General features: G+C 42.0%; 1 protein-coding gene across 1 annotated transcript in view; it reads left to right on the forward strand.

Annotated features, from left to right (window-relative positions):
- The window catches only part of pik3r5 (phosphoinositide-3-kinase regulatory subunit 5), a 75,879-nt gene that overhangs the window by 14,645 nt on the left and 46,806 nt on the right, over positions 1-14,428 (forward strand). The window contains exon 3 of the mRNA XM_033044013.1: positions 9,166-9,266. Coding sequence (XP_032899904.1) covers positions 9,166-9,266 — 101 coding nt within the window. The remainder of the gene's footprint in view (positions 1-9,165; positions 9,267-14,428) is intronic.

The raw sequence follows: 14,428 nt of genomic DNA on the forward strand, positions 1-14,428 counted from the left end.
TCATGTTCTCCAGCAACACTGCTGACCCACTGAGATACTCCAGCACTTTGTGTTTTACTCAAGATTCCACCACCTGCAGTTCCTAATGTCTCCCCACTGTTGGTCCAAGTAACAAATAATATGGACGGGCCTGGTCTGACCATTATAACAGAAACTTGCTTCAGGTGGGTCACTGTCCATACCATGACAATTCCAGCTCGGAATTCAAGCAGGGAAATGATTTCATAGTAATTCACATTGACACTTGCTGATGAATGAATGAATGAATTAATCTCTTTATTGCCATTGCACATGGTACAACGAAATTTAAAAGTCAATCCCATGGTGCAATTCACAAGAGCAATTTTAAATATATAAGAAAAGGTAAATATATATACATAAAAAATTACAGATAAATAACAATAGCAGCTGAGGTAAAACCATTCAGTTGAATGTGAGTGTTATTTCTTATTTTGCATTGTTAAGTTCACGTATGGCTATGGGGTAGAAGCTGTCTCTGAGTCTGTTTGTGCGAGTTTTGAAAGACCTGTACCGTCTGCCAGAGGGCAGCAGGTGGAACAGGTTGTGTCCAGGGTGGGAAGGGTCCTTCAGGATGTTGGCTGCCCTGCCAAGGCAGCGAGAGCTGAAGATGTCCTTCAGGGAGGGCAGTGGGCAGCCAGTGATTTTTTGTGCGGTGTTGATGACCCTTTGAAGGGCTCTCCTGTCCGCTGCAGAGCAGCTGGCATACCATGTGGTTATACAGTACGCCAGCACACTCTCGATGGAGCCGCGGTAGAAGGACACCAGCAGCTTCTCCTCCAGGTTGTTTTTCCTGAGGATCCTCAGAAAGTAGAGTCGCTGCTGGGCCTTCTTGATCTGATATGATGACTGTTTAAAACTGTGTAACATCCTGAAATATTTCTACATGTCTTTTTAAAGTGGAGTGCGTAACAAGATGAAGTCATTCATGAAAATTATCCTCACGTAGCTATTTCAAAATAATTCTGATGTTAGATCATAAATTTTCTTTAGAAGGAGGGTTTGTGTTGGGATAACCCTTAGTTTCCCTTGATCCTGCCAATAACGGCACCTAGTCGGTGTCTAACTGCTATTGGAATGGTTCTGGGATCAGCCCAGACAGAGATCCCTGATCACCTTGGGCAGTCTCACTGAGCTAGGTTCCACCTTAGGCCCAACCTTAGTAAAACAAAATGCTGGAAGGGAATTAGATCAGTTGAAAACTTTGGCAGAGAAATGACAGATGGAGTTTAGCCCAGAGGGGTGTGAGGTGACGTGACAGACTGCACATGGCGGGAGCCTTGATGTACAGAGGGATTGAGGAGTTCAAGTCCATCGCTCCTGGAAAGCAACAGCACAAGTGGATGGGGTGGTAAGAAAGGTGTATTGTGTGTGTCACGTTCAACGGTGGAGGCCCTGAGGACAGGAGCAGCTGTTGAGGAAGGCAATGGTGGAATGAGAATCAGGACACCTTATTCTCGCTGGTGCAGAGATTATCATTGATTTTTACCAAGTGCTACAGCCACAACTCTAGTATCAGAGCTGGGCTGAGATCATGGTGTTGAAGGCTTTGAATGTTTTCACGTCTGGCTTTTCCTGGACTGGTGCTGGAACTGTTAGCAGCATATTACTATTGGCCGTTCACCAGTTGCTACTTAAAGAAGCTGCTTGTGAATTCTGCTCTTGCCTGCATGCCTTGTGTATTTGGTCATCAGTGTAATCAATCTGTAGAAGGGTCTCGACCCGAAATGTCACCCATTCCTTTTCTCAAGACATGCTGCCTGTCCCACTGAGTTACTCCAGCAGTTTGTGTCTGCCTTGGTCCCACCGGTTATGTCACTAGTTGTCACATGCCTGGTGGATGATCACTGGCTTTCAGTGAAGGAGGCTACAGATGTGGTTTAAACATTACCTAGATCTGGGCGTGACACAGTGGCACAGCGGTAGAGTTGCTTCCTTATGGTGCCAGACACCCGGGTTTGATCCTGACTACAGGTGCTGTCTGTGCAGAGTTTGTACCTTCTCCCCGTGACCATACATCTCTAAACCTTCTAAATGTTTTCTTTCCTTAGGGAATGAGTGACTACTGAGGAATGACAGTAAACATGGTTGATGGAGTCACTGCTAGGTAGATGGGGCTTCCCCTCAGCCTTTGCAATAATCAGCTGAAGTTAGATGATGCAAACCCTTTAAATACTCTATTCCAAGATGAGCTGCATGACCTCAGTCCCAGTTTCAACCGCAGCATTGAAGCAGTCAGTGGAATGGGAAATGAGACTCTGGTCAGCAGACATAGGAAAGGGTTCCAGACTTTGTTCATTGTTCTATGCCATGTTTAGTTTGGTTTATTATTATCACATGTAATGAAGTACAGTGAAAATATTTTTAGTTATGTGCTATCCAGTCTGCGGATAAGACTATACATGATCACAATCGAGCCGTCCACAGTGTACAGATACAGGGTAAAGAGAAGAACATTTTGTGCAAGGTGAAGTCAAATTAAAGATAATCTGAGCGTCTTCAATGATGTACAGTAGATGGTTGCTCAGCACCAATCTCTAGTTGGTGATAGGATGGTTCAGTGGCCTGATAATAGCTGTCCCATCTGTTGTGTGCTTCACACTTACACAAACGTAAACATTAACTGTTAACTTCCTGACAGGGTTAGCGATGAATCAAATAGTTAGCTGTATGCTCACATGAAACATGCAGATGCTGGTTTATACCCAAGATACACATAGTGATGGAGTAACTCAGTGGGTCAGGCAGTATCACTAGAGAAAATAGGTTGGGTAACGTTTTGGGTTGGGACCCTTCTTCAGACTCGACAAAATGTAGAAACAAAATACTACAGATGCTGGTTTATACCAAAGATACACATAGTGATGGAGTAACTCAGAGTCTGAAGAAGGGTCCTGACTCGAAACATCATCCACCTTTTCTTCAACAGATATGCTGCCTGACCCACTGAGTTACTCCTTGATTATGTTGGCTGCTTTTCTGAGGCAGCATGAAGTGTAGATGGAATCAATAGTGGGAAGTATGGTCTGTGTGATGGACTGGGCTACCTCGACTACAATCTGCAACTTCTTGTGTTCTTGGGCAGAGCTGTTCCTAAACCAGGCTGATGTGGAATCCCATAGTATACTGTCTATGGTATACATTAATATAATCAAGTCAAACACAAGGTACAGTTAGAAATAGTGATAAAAGTACAAGTGGAAAGGAGATTTAAAAGTGTGGAGTGATTGTGTGCTGGATGATAGTAGATACCCCTGGGACCATCAACTATCTAAATGGAAGGAAATTGCAAAGAGTGAAGCGTGCGGAGCTCTAGAAATTCTTGTGCATGAATCACAAGATGTTAACAGGCAGTGCAATAATTGTTAGAATGGCCACTGGTATGTTGGCCTTTTTGCAAAGGGTTTGGAGTTCAGAAACAGGGAAGTATTATTACAATTGCACACAGTGCTGATGAAGCCACACCTCGAGAATGAGGTGTAATAATTGCAAGATGTTCAGCAATATTTATCCTGACAGATCCTGGCTACTGTTAAAGTTGTAACTGATTAATAATGGTCACAGATTTGTCTTAAAACTGTTCATTTAACCTAAGGAGCTGGTTTCAGCACATGCTCTTGAACCTCGCCCTTATCAACATTTAAAAATCATATCTTGTATGACATTTACGAGCCTGTTCTGAAGACAGTGAACTGAGTTGTACCCAGTGGCACTATAATGTAGCCAAAGGGAACATGAAGCTGGTCTGGGTTCTGATTCTCGTTCTGGTTTCAATGGTTTACTCCAGCATTTTGTGTCTATCACCCTTCCGTTGACTCCATTTACACCTCACATTGCCTCGGCAAGGCCACCAGCATAATCGATAATCAAGGGCCAGTCTCACACCGGTCACTCCCTCTTCTCCCCTCTCCCCCAGTAGGCAAAAGGTACAGAAGAGTGAAAATGCACACCTCCAGATGCACTCAACGTTATTCCCTTTATCATGGACGGCTCGATTGTAATCATATATTGTCTTTCCACTGGCTGGTTAGCACGCAACAAAAGCTTTTCACTGTACCTCGGTACATGTGACAACGAACTAAACTAAACAAACTCCACATTTTGGCCTTGTAATGTGCCATCAATTTTAAAAACATTCTAAGATCAGGTGAGACCACTATTCAGGTCATGTGACAGTATATTTGACCACTCTGATTTCACTTTATGACTGACCTGCTTTAATGATGTAACACTCCCATTTTCTTTTAGTTTTTCCACAAGCATGTTTGGCATACCTCATTTTACCTTCTCATTTCTAAGAACACATCTATCTCTGCAGCATCTCTCGCTATTTATACCACCTCTAAACATTGCTATTTACAATCAGAAACATAGATCATTAAATTCATTGAGATTGTGAAATGCAAATTTTGTTGAAAATATGTGTAAATTAAACAACTCAATATTTTTCAGTCCACTACATTAACTAGTGTGATTTACTAAGTTGATGCTTACTAAGTTGATGCTTTAGTTTAGTTTAGTTTTAACGATACAGTGTGGAAACAATTTAGAGATCCTCGTACACGAGCCCTATCCCACACACTGGAGACAATTTACAATTTTTACCGAAGCCAATTAAACTACAAACCTGTATGTCTTTGGAGTGTGAGAGATAACCAGAGCACCCAGAGAAAACCCACACAGTTACAGGGAGAACATACAAACTCTGTACAGACAGAGATCCGTGGTCTGGATCGAACCTGGATCCCTGGCGCGGTAAGGCAGCAACGATCACTGTGTCGCAGGTACATGTGATTAATTCAGAAAATGAGTAATGTTTTGTACTTTGTGCTTTGGTGAACAAGCATGTACGGCTCAAATCGCACTGGTTGTGGGTGTAAGGTGTGGGGAGTTTGATAAATGGATGAGATAAACACATTTGCATCATTGAAATAATGTATGATATAAATCATCAGTGATGCAAAGGTTGTGTTTGCTGAATGTTATTGGTAATCGGTGACAAAAGGCCATGTTTACCAAATGCAATGTGCACTGTTCATTCAGATTTTTATTTTAATATTGACATCCTCTCCATTTCTAAGAACACAAACAAGCCTACATTATCTCTCACTATCTGTAAGCCCTGGGTCGTGTGTAGCCTTGAATGTTGTGGTGCCAACATACACGAGGTGCAACAACTACTAAATAAAATGTAATAACAAAGAACTGTAGATGCTCCTTTACACAAAGGATGGACACAAAATGCTGGAGTAACTCAGCGGGTCAGGCAGTAGCTCTGGGGAGCATGGATAGGTAATGCTTCGTGTCAGAACGCTTCTCACTGATGCTCCAGCACTTCGTGTCTTTCTTCAAAGATAAAATAAGTTTGATTAGAAAGGAGGGAATGCTTCTGGAATACTAATCCTTTGTTAATTTACAAAATAAAATATTTGACTTACATGGAAAATAGTAGTTAGGACTAATAAAGTCAGGTCCTGACCCGACATATCACCTATCCAGGTTCTCCAGAGATTCTGCCTGACCCGCTGAGTTACTTCAGCATTTTGTGTCTATCTCTGATCTAAAGCCACAACTGATTCAGTCAAAAAGAAATTTCCTTTTCAAAATTAGTCAAGTCATTTGTAATGTTCATATATTTTCTTGCTATTAGATTAGCATTTGGATTTTTTTGTTTGCTTTGTTTCAGTGGTGGTCTATTCATCTTTTGCGTAAGAACGTTGTGAGTTCATGTTCCATTCCAGAACAATGGGCAGACTATGTAAGAGTTGAACACGGTTACGAGGGAGCAAATTAAAGAGCAGTCTCGACCCGAAACATCCCCTATTCCTTTTCTCCAGAGAAGCTGCCTGACCCGCAAAGTTACTCCAGCATTTTGTGGCTAGCTTTGGTGTAAAACAGCATCGCAGTTCCTTCCTACACAATGAGGGAACATTGAGGTGCCAAAGTTTGGACCGTTTGGCAGTAAATTTGAATCTGGGGAATTTGCTGCCTCAGGCGGGAATGGATGATTCAATGGATGATTCAATGGATGATTCAATGGATGATTTCAAGAGAGATTTAACTTTTAGGGCTAACAGAATCAAGGGATATGGGGAAAAAGCAGGAATGGGATACTGATCTTGGATGATCCACCATGATCATATTGAATGGGGGTGCTGGTTCGAAGGGACGAATGACCTACTCCTGCACCTATTTTCTATGTTTCTAAATTAACATCTATTTTCTCAAGTGGATGTGATAGATAACATGCTGTTATTTGAAGAAGAGGCAAGTTCTCTTCATAAAACACAAAGTGCTGGAGGAACTCAGTGGGGCAGGCAGCATCTGAGGAGGGAATGGATCGGCATTGCTTCAGGTCAGAACTCTCCTTCAGACTGATTCGCATTAGTTGATAGTCTGTCCTGTGTGTTTGATTATCTACACATAGTGGTTTGGATTAAAGGGTGCTTTTGTCAAAATTCAACCACTTATTTTATTTCCTGTCCATACCCTTAACGAGTCAAATTAACTAGATTAGGCAGGAAACGCAACTGTTGGTTTGCAAATAAAACAAGAGCTGGAGTAACTCAGCAGGTCAGGCAGCATCTCTGGAGGACATGGATAGGTGACGTTTCACAGAGTGCTGGAGTAACTCAGCAGGTCAGGCAGCATCTCTGGAGAACATGGATAGGCAACGTTTTGGGTCGGGACTCTTCTTCAGACCATTCTGTCCTTTCATCTCTGGTCTTTGTCCAATATTATCTACCTATCAACCAACCCCTCCCCCTGCCCCCCACTCGCGTGTATCCACCAGAATTTGTCCCACTCCTCCCCACTTTAGCTTTCTTCCCTGACGTTTCCCATCAGGACCCTTCTTCAGATGGACAGGCGACTTTTCAGGTTGGATCCCTTCTTCATTTTGAATAAGGGTCCAGACCCGAAATGTCACCAATCCATGTTCTCCAGAGATGCTGCCTGAGCCGTTGAGTTATTCCAGCATTTCTAAAAATAGAATGGGTATCATTGGAAATAGTTTCTGCCTGTAGATGTGAAACTGGGTTATTTTTAGCTTTGTAAAGGAAAATCATCAGCACATTATATATTTTCACTTGAAAACATCAAAAAATACATTCCAAATGAGAAACAGTGTAACTTTGGTTCCAAACCTACGGTAATACAGTCTATAAATAGAGCCTTTATGGTAAGTACGAGCACTCTGGGGTACATTAATTACTCAGCACTATATGGAGCAGTTTTTGTTTGTACATCTGTGTGGAAAATGGGAACTAGGTTGAAATTCAATTTTCAACTTGGTAAAACTTTAAAATTAGCAATGTACTAAATCAAGTCATTACCATTTCCTATTAGCCCATGACAATATAAATCTTTTTCAAAAAACAATCCTTAAGTAACAGTTTCCTCAACAACCATAAATGTTCTGAAAGATAAAGCAATATGTTTAGTTTATTGTCACGTTTACCGAGGTACAATGACTATACGTGATTACAATCGAGCCACAATCCACAGTGTACAGAACACGGTGAAGGGAATTACGCAAATAATGTTCAGTGCAAAATATAGCCAGTAAAGTCCGATCAAAGACAGTCCGAGGGTCTCCAACGAGGTCTGTAGCAGCTCAGGACTGCTCTCTAGAATGTTTGTATTGCCTGATAACAGCTGGGAAAACATTGTCCCTGAATCTGGATATGTGTATTTTCACACTTCTGTACCTCTAGCCTGATGGAAGAGGGGCGTGGAATTGTGAAAACGCACACGTCCAGATTCAGGGCCACGTTCTAAATTAACATGCGTATTAGTTTAGCACCAGCTCAACCCGACACATTGACTATCCATGCTCTCTCGAGATGCTGCCTGACTCATTGAGTTACTCCGTATTTCATTCAGTTTAGTTTAGCTATGCAGCAAGGAAATAGGCACTTTTACCCCCCAAATTCATCCCAACCATTGATCACCCGTTCACACTAGTTCAATGCTAACCCACTTCTGTAGGCACTCCCTACACACTGGGGGAAATCTTACAGAGGCCAATTAACCTGTAAACTGGCACGTCTTAAATGTGGGTGAAAACTGGAGCACCTGGAGGAACCGATGCGGTCACAGGGAAAATGTGCGAACTCCACACAGACAGCACCCGAGGTGAAAGATTGAACCCGGGTCTCTGGCGTTATGAAGCAGCTGCTCTCCCAGCTGCACCACTGGGCTGCCCTAAAGTCCTATAGTGTTACCAGGCATGTATATTCATAAAGAGTTTATAACATTTGAATAAAATTTGATTAAATCTGATTTAATGGGAGTCTGAGGAGCTGGTGAAGCAATGATATTTAGTGAAGTATGCAGATTCCTGGGCTTCGACACCTACAGGCACAGTAATCCATGGTAGAAGCATTAAAATGTTGAATGCACAAGAGGCATTTGGCTCATTCCTATCTGGTAATAATCATTGCGACAGGTTAACTGTGGGCGAGAGCTCAAGAATCCTTTTTATGTTGAAATGAGACTCGAGTAAGATGCGAAACAGGTGACCAATTTAGACATGGGGGACTGCAGATGCTGGTTTACCAAGAAAAGATACAAAGTGCTGGAGTAACTCAAGTCGGGCAGTATCTTGGGAAAACACACATAACTGATAGGGATGTTTCAGAATGAAGAAGGGTCCCGACCCAAAGCGTTGCCATTCCATGTTCTCCAGAGATGCTGCCTGACCTGCTGAGTTACTCCTGCACTTTGTGTCTTATTTCGGTGCCAATGTAATTTCTTCAATTTTTCCGCTCAGTAGTAAAAATTACAATTGACCCCAGCAAACGCAAGGGCGGCACGGTGGCGCTGCGGTAGAGTTGCTGCCTTACAGCGCTTGCAGCGTCAGAGACCCGGGTTCGATCCTGGCTACAGGTGCTTGTCTGTACGGAGTTTGCACGTTCTCCCCAAGACCTGCGTGGGTTTTAGAGGGCAAAGACGTATATGTCTGTGGGTTAATGGCTTGGTATAAATGTAAACATGATCCCTAGTGTAGGATAGTGTTAATGTGCGGGGATCGCTGGTTGGTGTGGACCTAGTGAGCCGAAGGGCCTGTTTCCGCGCTGTATCTCTAAACTAAAATAATCACTCGAAGTTAATCATTGCTCTTCCAATGTTGCTTTTCTTTCTCAGCTGGGTTCTGTATGAACCGTTGGAGCCTCGAAGAGCTCGTAAGCAGAGATCCCCAGAGCTTCTTAATCCTGATTGAAAAGATATTGCTCAAAACCAAGGAGGTAAGCGTAATAACGCATCCATATCGGGAAGATTTAGGGGAATTTTCTGACTCTGAAATCAGAAGAGTTGACAAGTTAAATGCATAATGAGTTAATCAAGAAACAAATGTATGAAGTTATATCCACACTCTGGTATTTCTGTCTTGGTTCAAACATTTGTAATTGTGTTCAGCTTGATTGTATTCATGTCTGGTTTTATTTGAATTGAATGGATAGCTTGCAAATGAAAGCTTTTCACTGTACCTCTGCACACATGACAATAAATAGCGATACTTGAAAGCTTCAAGTTGTTAGGAATAAATGTCACCGGCCACTTATCATGGCCCAGTCACATGGAAGCTATGGCCATGACAGCACATTGATGCCTACAATTCCTTAGAAGGTTTGGGCAGTTCGACACGTCTCCAACAACTCTCACCAACTTCTACAGATGTGCCATAGAAAGCATTTTATCGGGAGGCATCACAGTATGATTTGGGAAAAGCTCCACCCAAGACTGCAAGGAATTGCAGAGAGTTGTGGATCATAGACCATACGAACCCCAGCCTTCATTCCATTGACTTCATCTACACTTCTTCCCTCTCCCATCAGGCAAGGGGTACAGATGTTTGAAAATGCACACCTCCAGATTTAGAGATAGTTTGTTCCCAACTGTTATCAGGCAACTGAACCATTCTATCACCAACTAGAGAGTGGTCCTGAGCTCCTATTTACCATTGGAGATCTTCAAACCATCTATAATTGAACCTTATTGGACTTTATCTTGCACTAAACGTTATACCATTTATCCTGCATCTGTACATGGTAGACAACTTGATGGTAATCATGTCTAGTATTTTCTTTGATTGGAGAACATGCAACAAAATGTTTTCACTGTACCTCAGTACACATGACACTAATAAACCTAAATGTAATATTCAAAAAGCAGTCTGTGTCACAGGCAATATTTTGCCAGAAATGGTGTTATACATAATGGCCTTTCATCGGGCAGTTGCATCTGAAGATGAAGAGTTTCTAATTGATGTTTTGAGGTTAGATGCATGGCACATTTTCACCTGATACTTGCTAATTTAGGCCAAGATATTTGAAAAAAAAGTACTGAAATATTGAGCAAAATTCCAAGGTTAACCTACATTCTGTGTTTAATAATTCAGGGCTATTTTTAACCAACGGAACAAAGTAAAATGTACTTTAAGAATGTGCTTCATTAACTGTTCGACAAGGATTGAAAATAATGGCTTTCAAAAGTCACTTAGAGTCATATAATCATACAGGCCCTATAGTCCAACTTGCCCATGCCGACCAAATTACATTAGTCCCATCTACCCACGTTTGAACCATATCCCTTACATTTATTGGACACATTGGCCCATGTCCAAATGTCTTTTAAATGTTGTTATAGTACCTGCCTCAACCACCTCCTCTGGAAGCTTGTTTAATATACCCACATGTGAAAAAAAAAGTTGCCCTTTTGTTAAATCTATCCACTCACCTTCAACCTCACCTTGATTCCTCGACTCTGGAGTACAGTAATACAAAAGCTTTTCACGGTACCTCAGTGACAATAAACTGAACTGAGAATTGGAAAATATCTTACAGACATTTCTGCTCATCCAAACAAATCATAGAGTTATATCGCACAGAAACAAGCCCTCTGGCACAACTACAGAGTATTTGGTGTTGGACAAACTTTCAGGCAATTTTGATATAGTAGGTAGAGCTGGGTGCAATTGAACTGTAATGGAAACTGATGGGGATGCAAGGAACTGTAGATGCTGGTTTACCAAAAAAAGACAGAAAGTGCTGGAGTAACTCAGCGAGTCAGGCAGCATCTCTGAAGAACACAGATAGGTGGTGTTTTGGGTTGGGATCCTTCATCAGAAACTGATGGCCTTTGCGTGATATTGTCAAGAGGTATGTAACAATTTACCAGCATCTGAAAATTAAGTATGATATCTTTTGCAAAATTGACAAAGGTACCAGTTATTAGTAATAAAAAATCCCATCTTCATTTTGTCGATTTGGCTGCAGTCATAGTTCCCTCCTATGAGATGGGTTTAAGTTTATTATTGTCACATGTACCTCGGTACAGTGAAAATCTTTGTTTTGCATACTGTCCAGTCAAATCAAATAATACTATATATAAATGCAATCAAAACAACACCAGTACAATAGGTAAAGTGAAGAGAAACATACAGAGTGCAGAATGTAGTTCTCAGCATTATAGGAAGGAACTGCAGATGCTGGTTTACGCCAAAGATAAAATGCTGGAGTAACTCAGCAGGACAGGCAGCATTTCTGGATAGAAGAAATTCCTTCTATCGAGAGATGCTGCCTGAATTACTCCAGCATTTTGTGTCTATCTCAGAATTGTAACACAGCAGGTTCAGAAACAAAGTCCAGTGCCTGCAATAAGGTACAGAATACCCTCGCTTATGGAAGGATTGTAAGAAGCCCCGATAACAGGGGAAGCTGTTCCTGAGTCTGGTGGTGCACACTTTCAAGCTTCTACAGATGATTGCATTGTATAGTTGATGTGTTAATTATCCTCATTGCTGCTAGAACTGCACATATTTTACTGGTGTTGTTGCTGTTGCTGTTACTATTGATGTTGTTCGTGTTACCTTTACTTGATCATCTACCTTCACAGCTGTACCACAAATCTCTTGGCCTCAGATTAGAAGGTCTTTTCTTACTTTGCATGTCACAGTAAAGTCTGATGTGTTCAGCAGTGCGCTTTTCAGAGAAATAATAAAGGTCGGGTCTGGTGTTTGACCAATTACTTCATCCCATAATATGGAAAATATTGCAGACGCTGGTTTACACAAAAACACACAGAGTACTGGAGTCGGGCAACGTCTTTGAAGAACATGGATAGGCAAAGTTTTGGGTTGGGACCTTTCCTCAGATTTAATCCCTTGTCACTCTCAGCTGTTCTGAGGCTGCAATGGTAGTTATGAAGTTTACTTTGACCGGTTTGGGAGTTCCTGTGAATCCGGATAATCAGAGCCAGATTTCCATCCCAGAAGCACAGTCCAGAATCAGAAAGTACTGTGGTCTGAATTGTGTCCTGACCCAAAATGTCACCCAACCATGTTCTCCAGAGATGCTGCTTGACCTGTTTTGTGTCTTTTATATTGGAACTTTAGAAAATAGGTGCAGGAGGAGGCCATTCAGCCCTTCGAGCCAGCACCGCCATTCATTGTGATCATGGCTGATCATCCCTAATCAATAACCCGTGCCTGCCTTCTCCCCATATCCCTTGATTCCACTAATGAAAACATAGAAAATAGGTGCAGGAGGAGGCTATTCAGCTGGAGAACATATAATACACAATATTACAGATTAACTAGTGGCAGCACAGTGGTCCAGCGGTAGAGTGCTTCCTTCTAATAATAGAGACCTGGGTTCGATTCTGACCACAGGTGCTGTCTGTACAGAGTTTGTACGTTCTCCCTGTGACCACGTGGGTTTTCTCCAGGTACTCCAATTTCCTCCCACACTCCAAAGATGTTCAGATTTGTAGGTTAATTGGTTTCTGTAAATGTTAATTTGTCCCGAGTGTGTCGGATAGTGTTAGTGTGCGGGGTGATCACTAGTGAGCACAGGCTCAGTGGCTCAGTACTAAAGTAAACTAATCCTAAGGCATATTGAACAATCGAAAAAGAGAAATATATTTCTCCGATGTTTTAAATTTGATCCATAGCTTGACTTCCTGCTAAATGTTTGAATATGGTCTAGGGGAGGAACGCTGCATGTCCATCCATCAAAGTTCTTTCATCCTCAAATGCAAACAAGTTGCAAATTTGCAGCCCATTTACAAAACAACACTGAAACAAATAAGCCTCTCTGTATGGCCGGCTGTGTGAAAATTCTTGGTAAATGACTTACCACAGAATACTAATCTTCAGCGGTTCATAGTTTTTACTTGAAGTCATAACCACAACAAATAAAGCATTACATTTCCCAAGTCTGAATATGGGTCTCGACCCAAAACGTCGCCCATTCCTTCTCCCCAGAAATGTTGCCTGTCCCGCTGAGTTACTCCAGCATTTTGTGTCTACCTTCGATTTAAACCAGCATCTGCAGTTCTTTCCTACATGTTTCCCAAGTGTTTGTCGAGTTTTATCTGTGGGTAGTTTCTCACCGTGAGCATGTACACAAATGAGAACATTAAAAAATAATCAGAGGAACCATAGTCAGGATTGAACCTGCGTCTCTGGCGCTGTAAGGTGGCAACTTTACCGTTGCGCCACTGTGCCACCGTGCAGTCCATTCCAACCAAGTCGGCGCTCTGGATTAGTCCCATTTACCTGCATTTAGCCCATATTCCCACAAACCCTTTCTATACATATACCTGTCTAAATGTCTGTTAAAAGTCATCTAGTCTTGGACATTTCCACCCTGGGAAAACAGACCTGATCATCTATCTGATGCCTCTCTTAATTTTGTGTACTATACTTCAATCGGGTCTTCCCTCAAACTATGGCGAGTCCATGACAAATGAGGTACTGCAGCCCTAACTATTTATAATCCACATCACCACCATGAATGATGGGATGAAGGATTCCATGCACTGCCTGAATATTTACGCATCTGTACACTCTGAATGACTCAATTGTATTTATGTATTGCCTTTCTGCTGACTGGTTAGCACACAACAAAAAGCTTTTCTCTTTTATGGCCAGCAGCAGCTGGGACTGTGAAATGGCACCAAAACCTGCCATCTATTACATGTGGACTCAGTGGACAGTTTCTTTGCATTATGTGCGGGGATTGTACTAGTGTGTGGCAATAATAGAAACACAGAAACATAGACAATAGGTGCAGGAGTAGGCCATTCGGCCCTTCGAGCCTGCATCGCCATTCAATATGATCATGGCAGATCATCCAAAATCAGTACCCCTTCCTGCTTTTTCCCCAAATCCCTTGATTCTGTTGGCCCCGAGAGCTAAATCTAACTCTCTTTTGAAAACATTCAGTGAATTGGCCTCCATTGCCTTCTGTGGCAGAGAATTCCACAGATTCACAACTCTCTGGGTAAAAACATTTTTCCTCATGAATTAATGAATTAATTAATAAGTTTATTGGCCAAGTATTCACATACAAGGAATTTGCCTTAGTGCTCCGCCCGCAAGTTTTCATCTCAGTCCTAAATGGCC

The sequence above is a fragment of the Amblyraja radiata genome, chromosome 26, assembly GCF_010909765.2.
Source record: "Amblyraja radiata isolate CabotCenter1 chromosome 26, sAmbRad1.1.pri, whole genome shotgun sequence".
Taxonomy (NCBI): Eukaryota; Metazoa; Chordata; class Chondrichthyes; order Rajiformes; family Rajidae; genus Amblyraja; species Amblyraja radiata.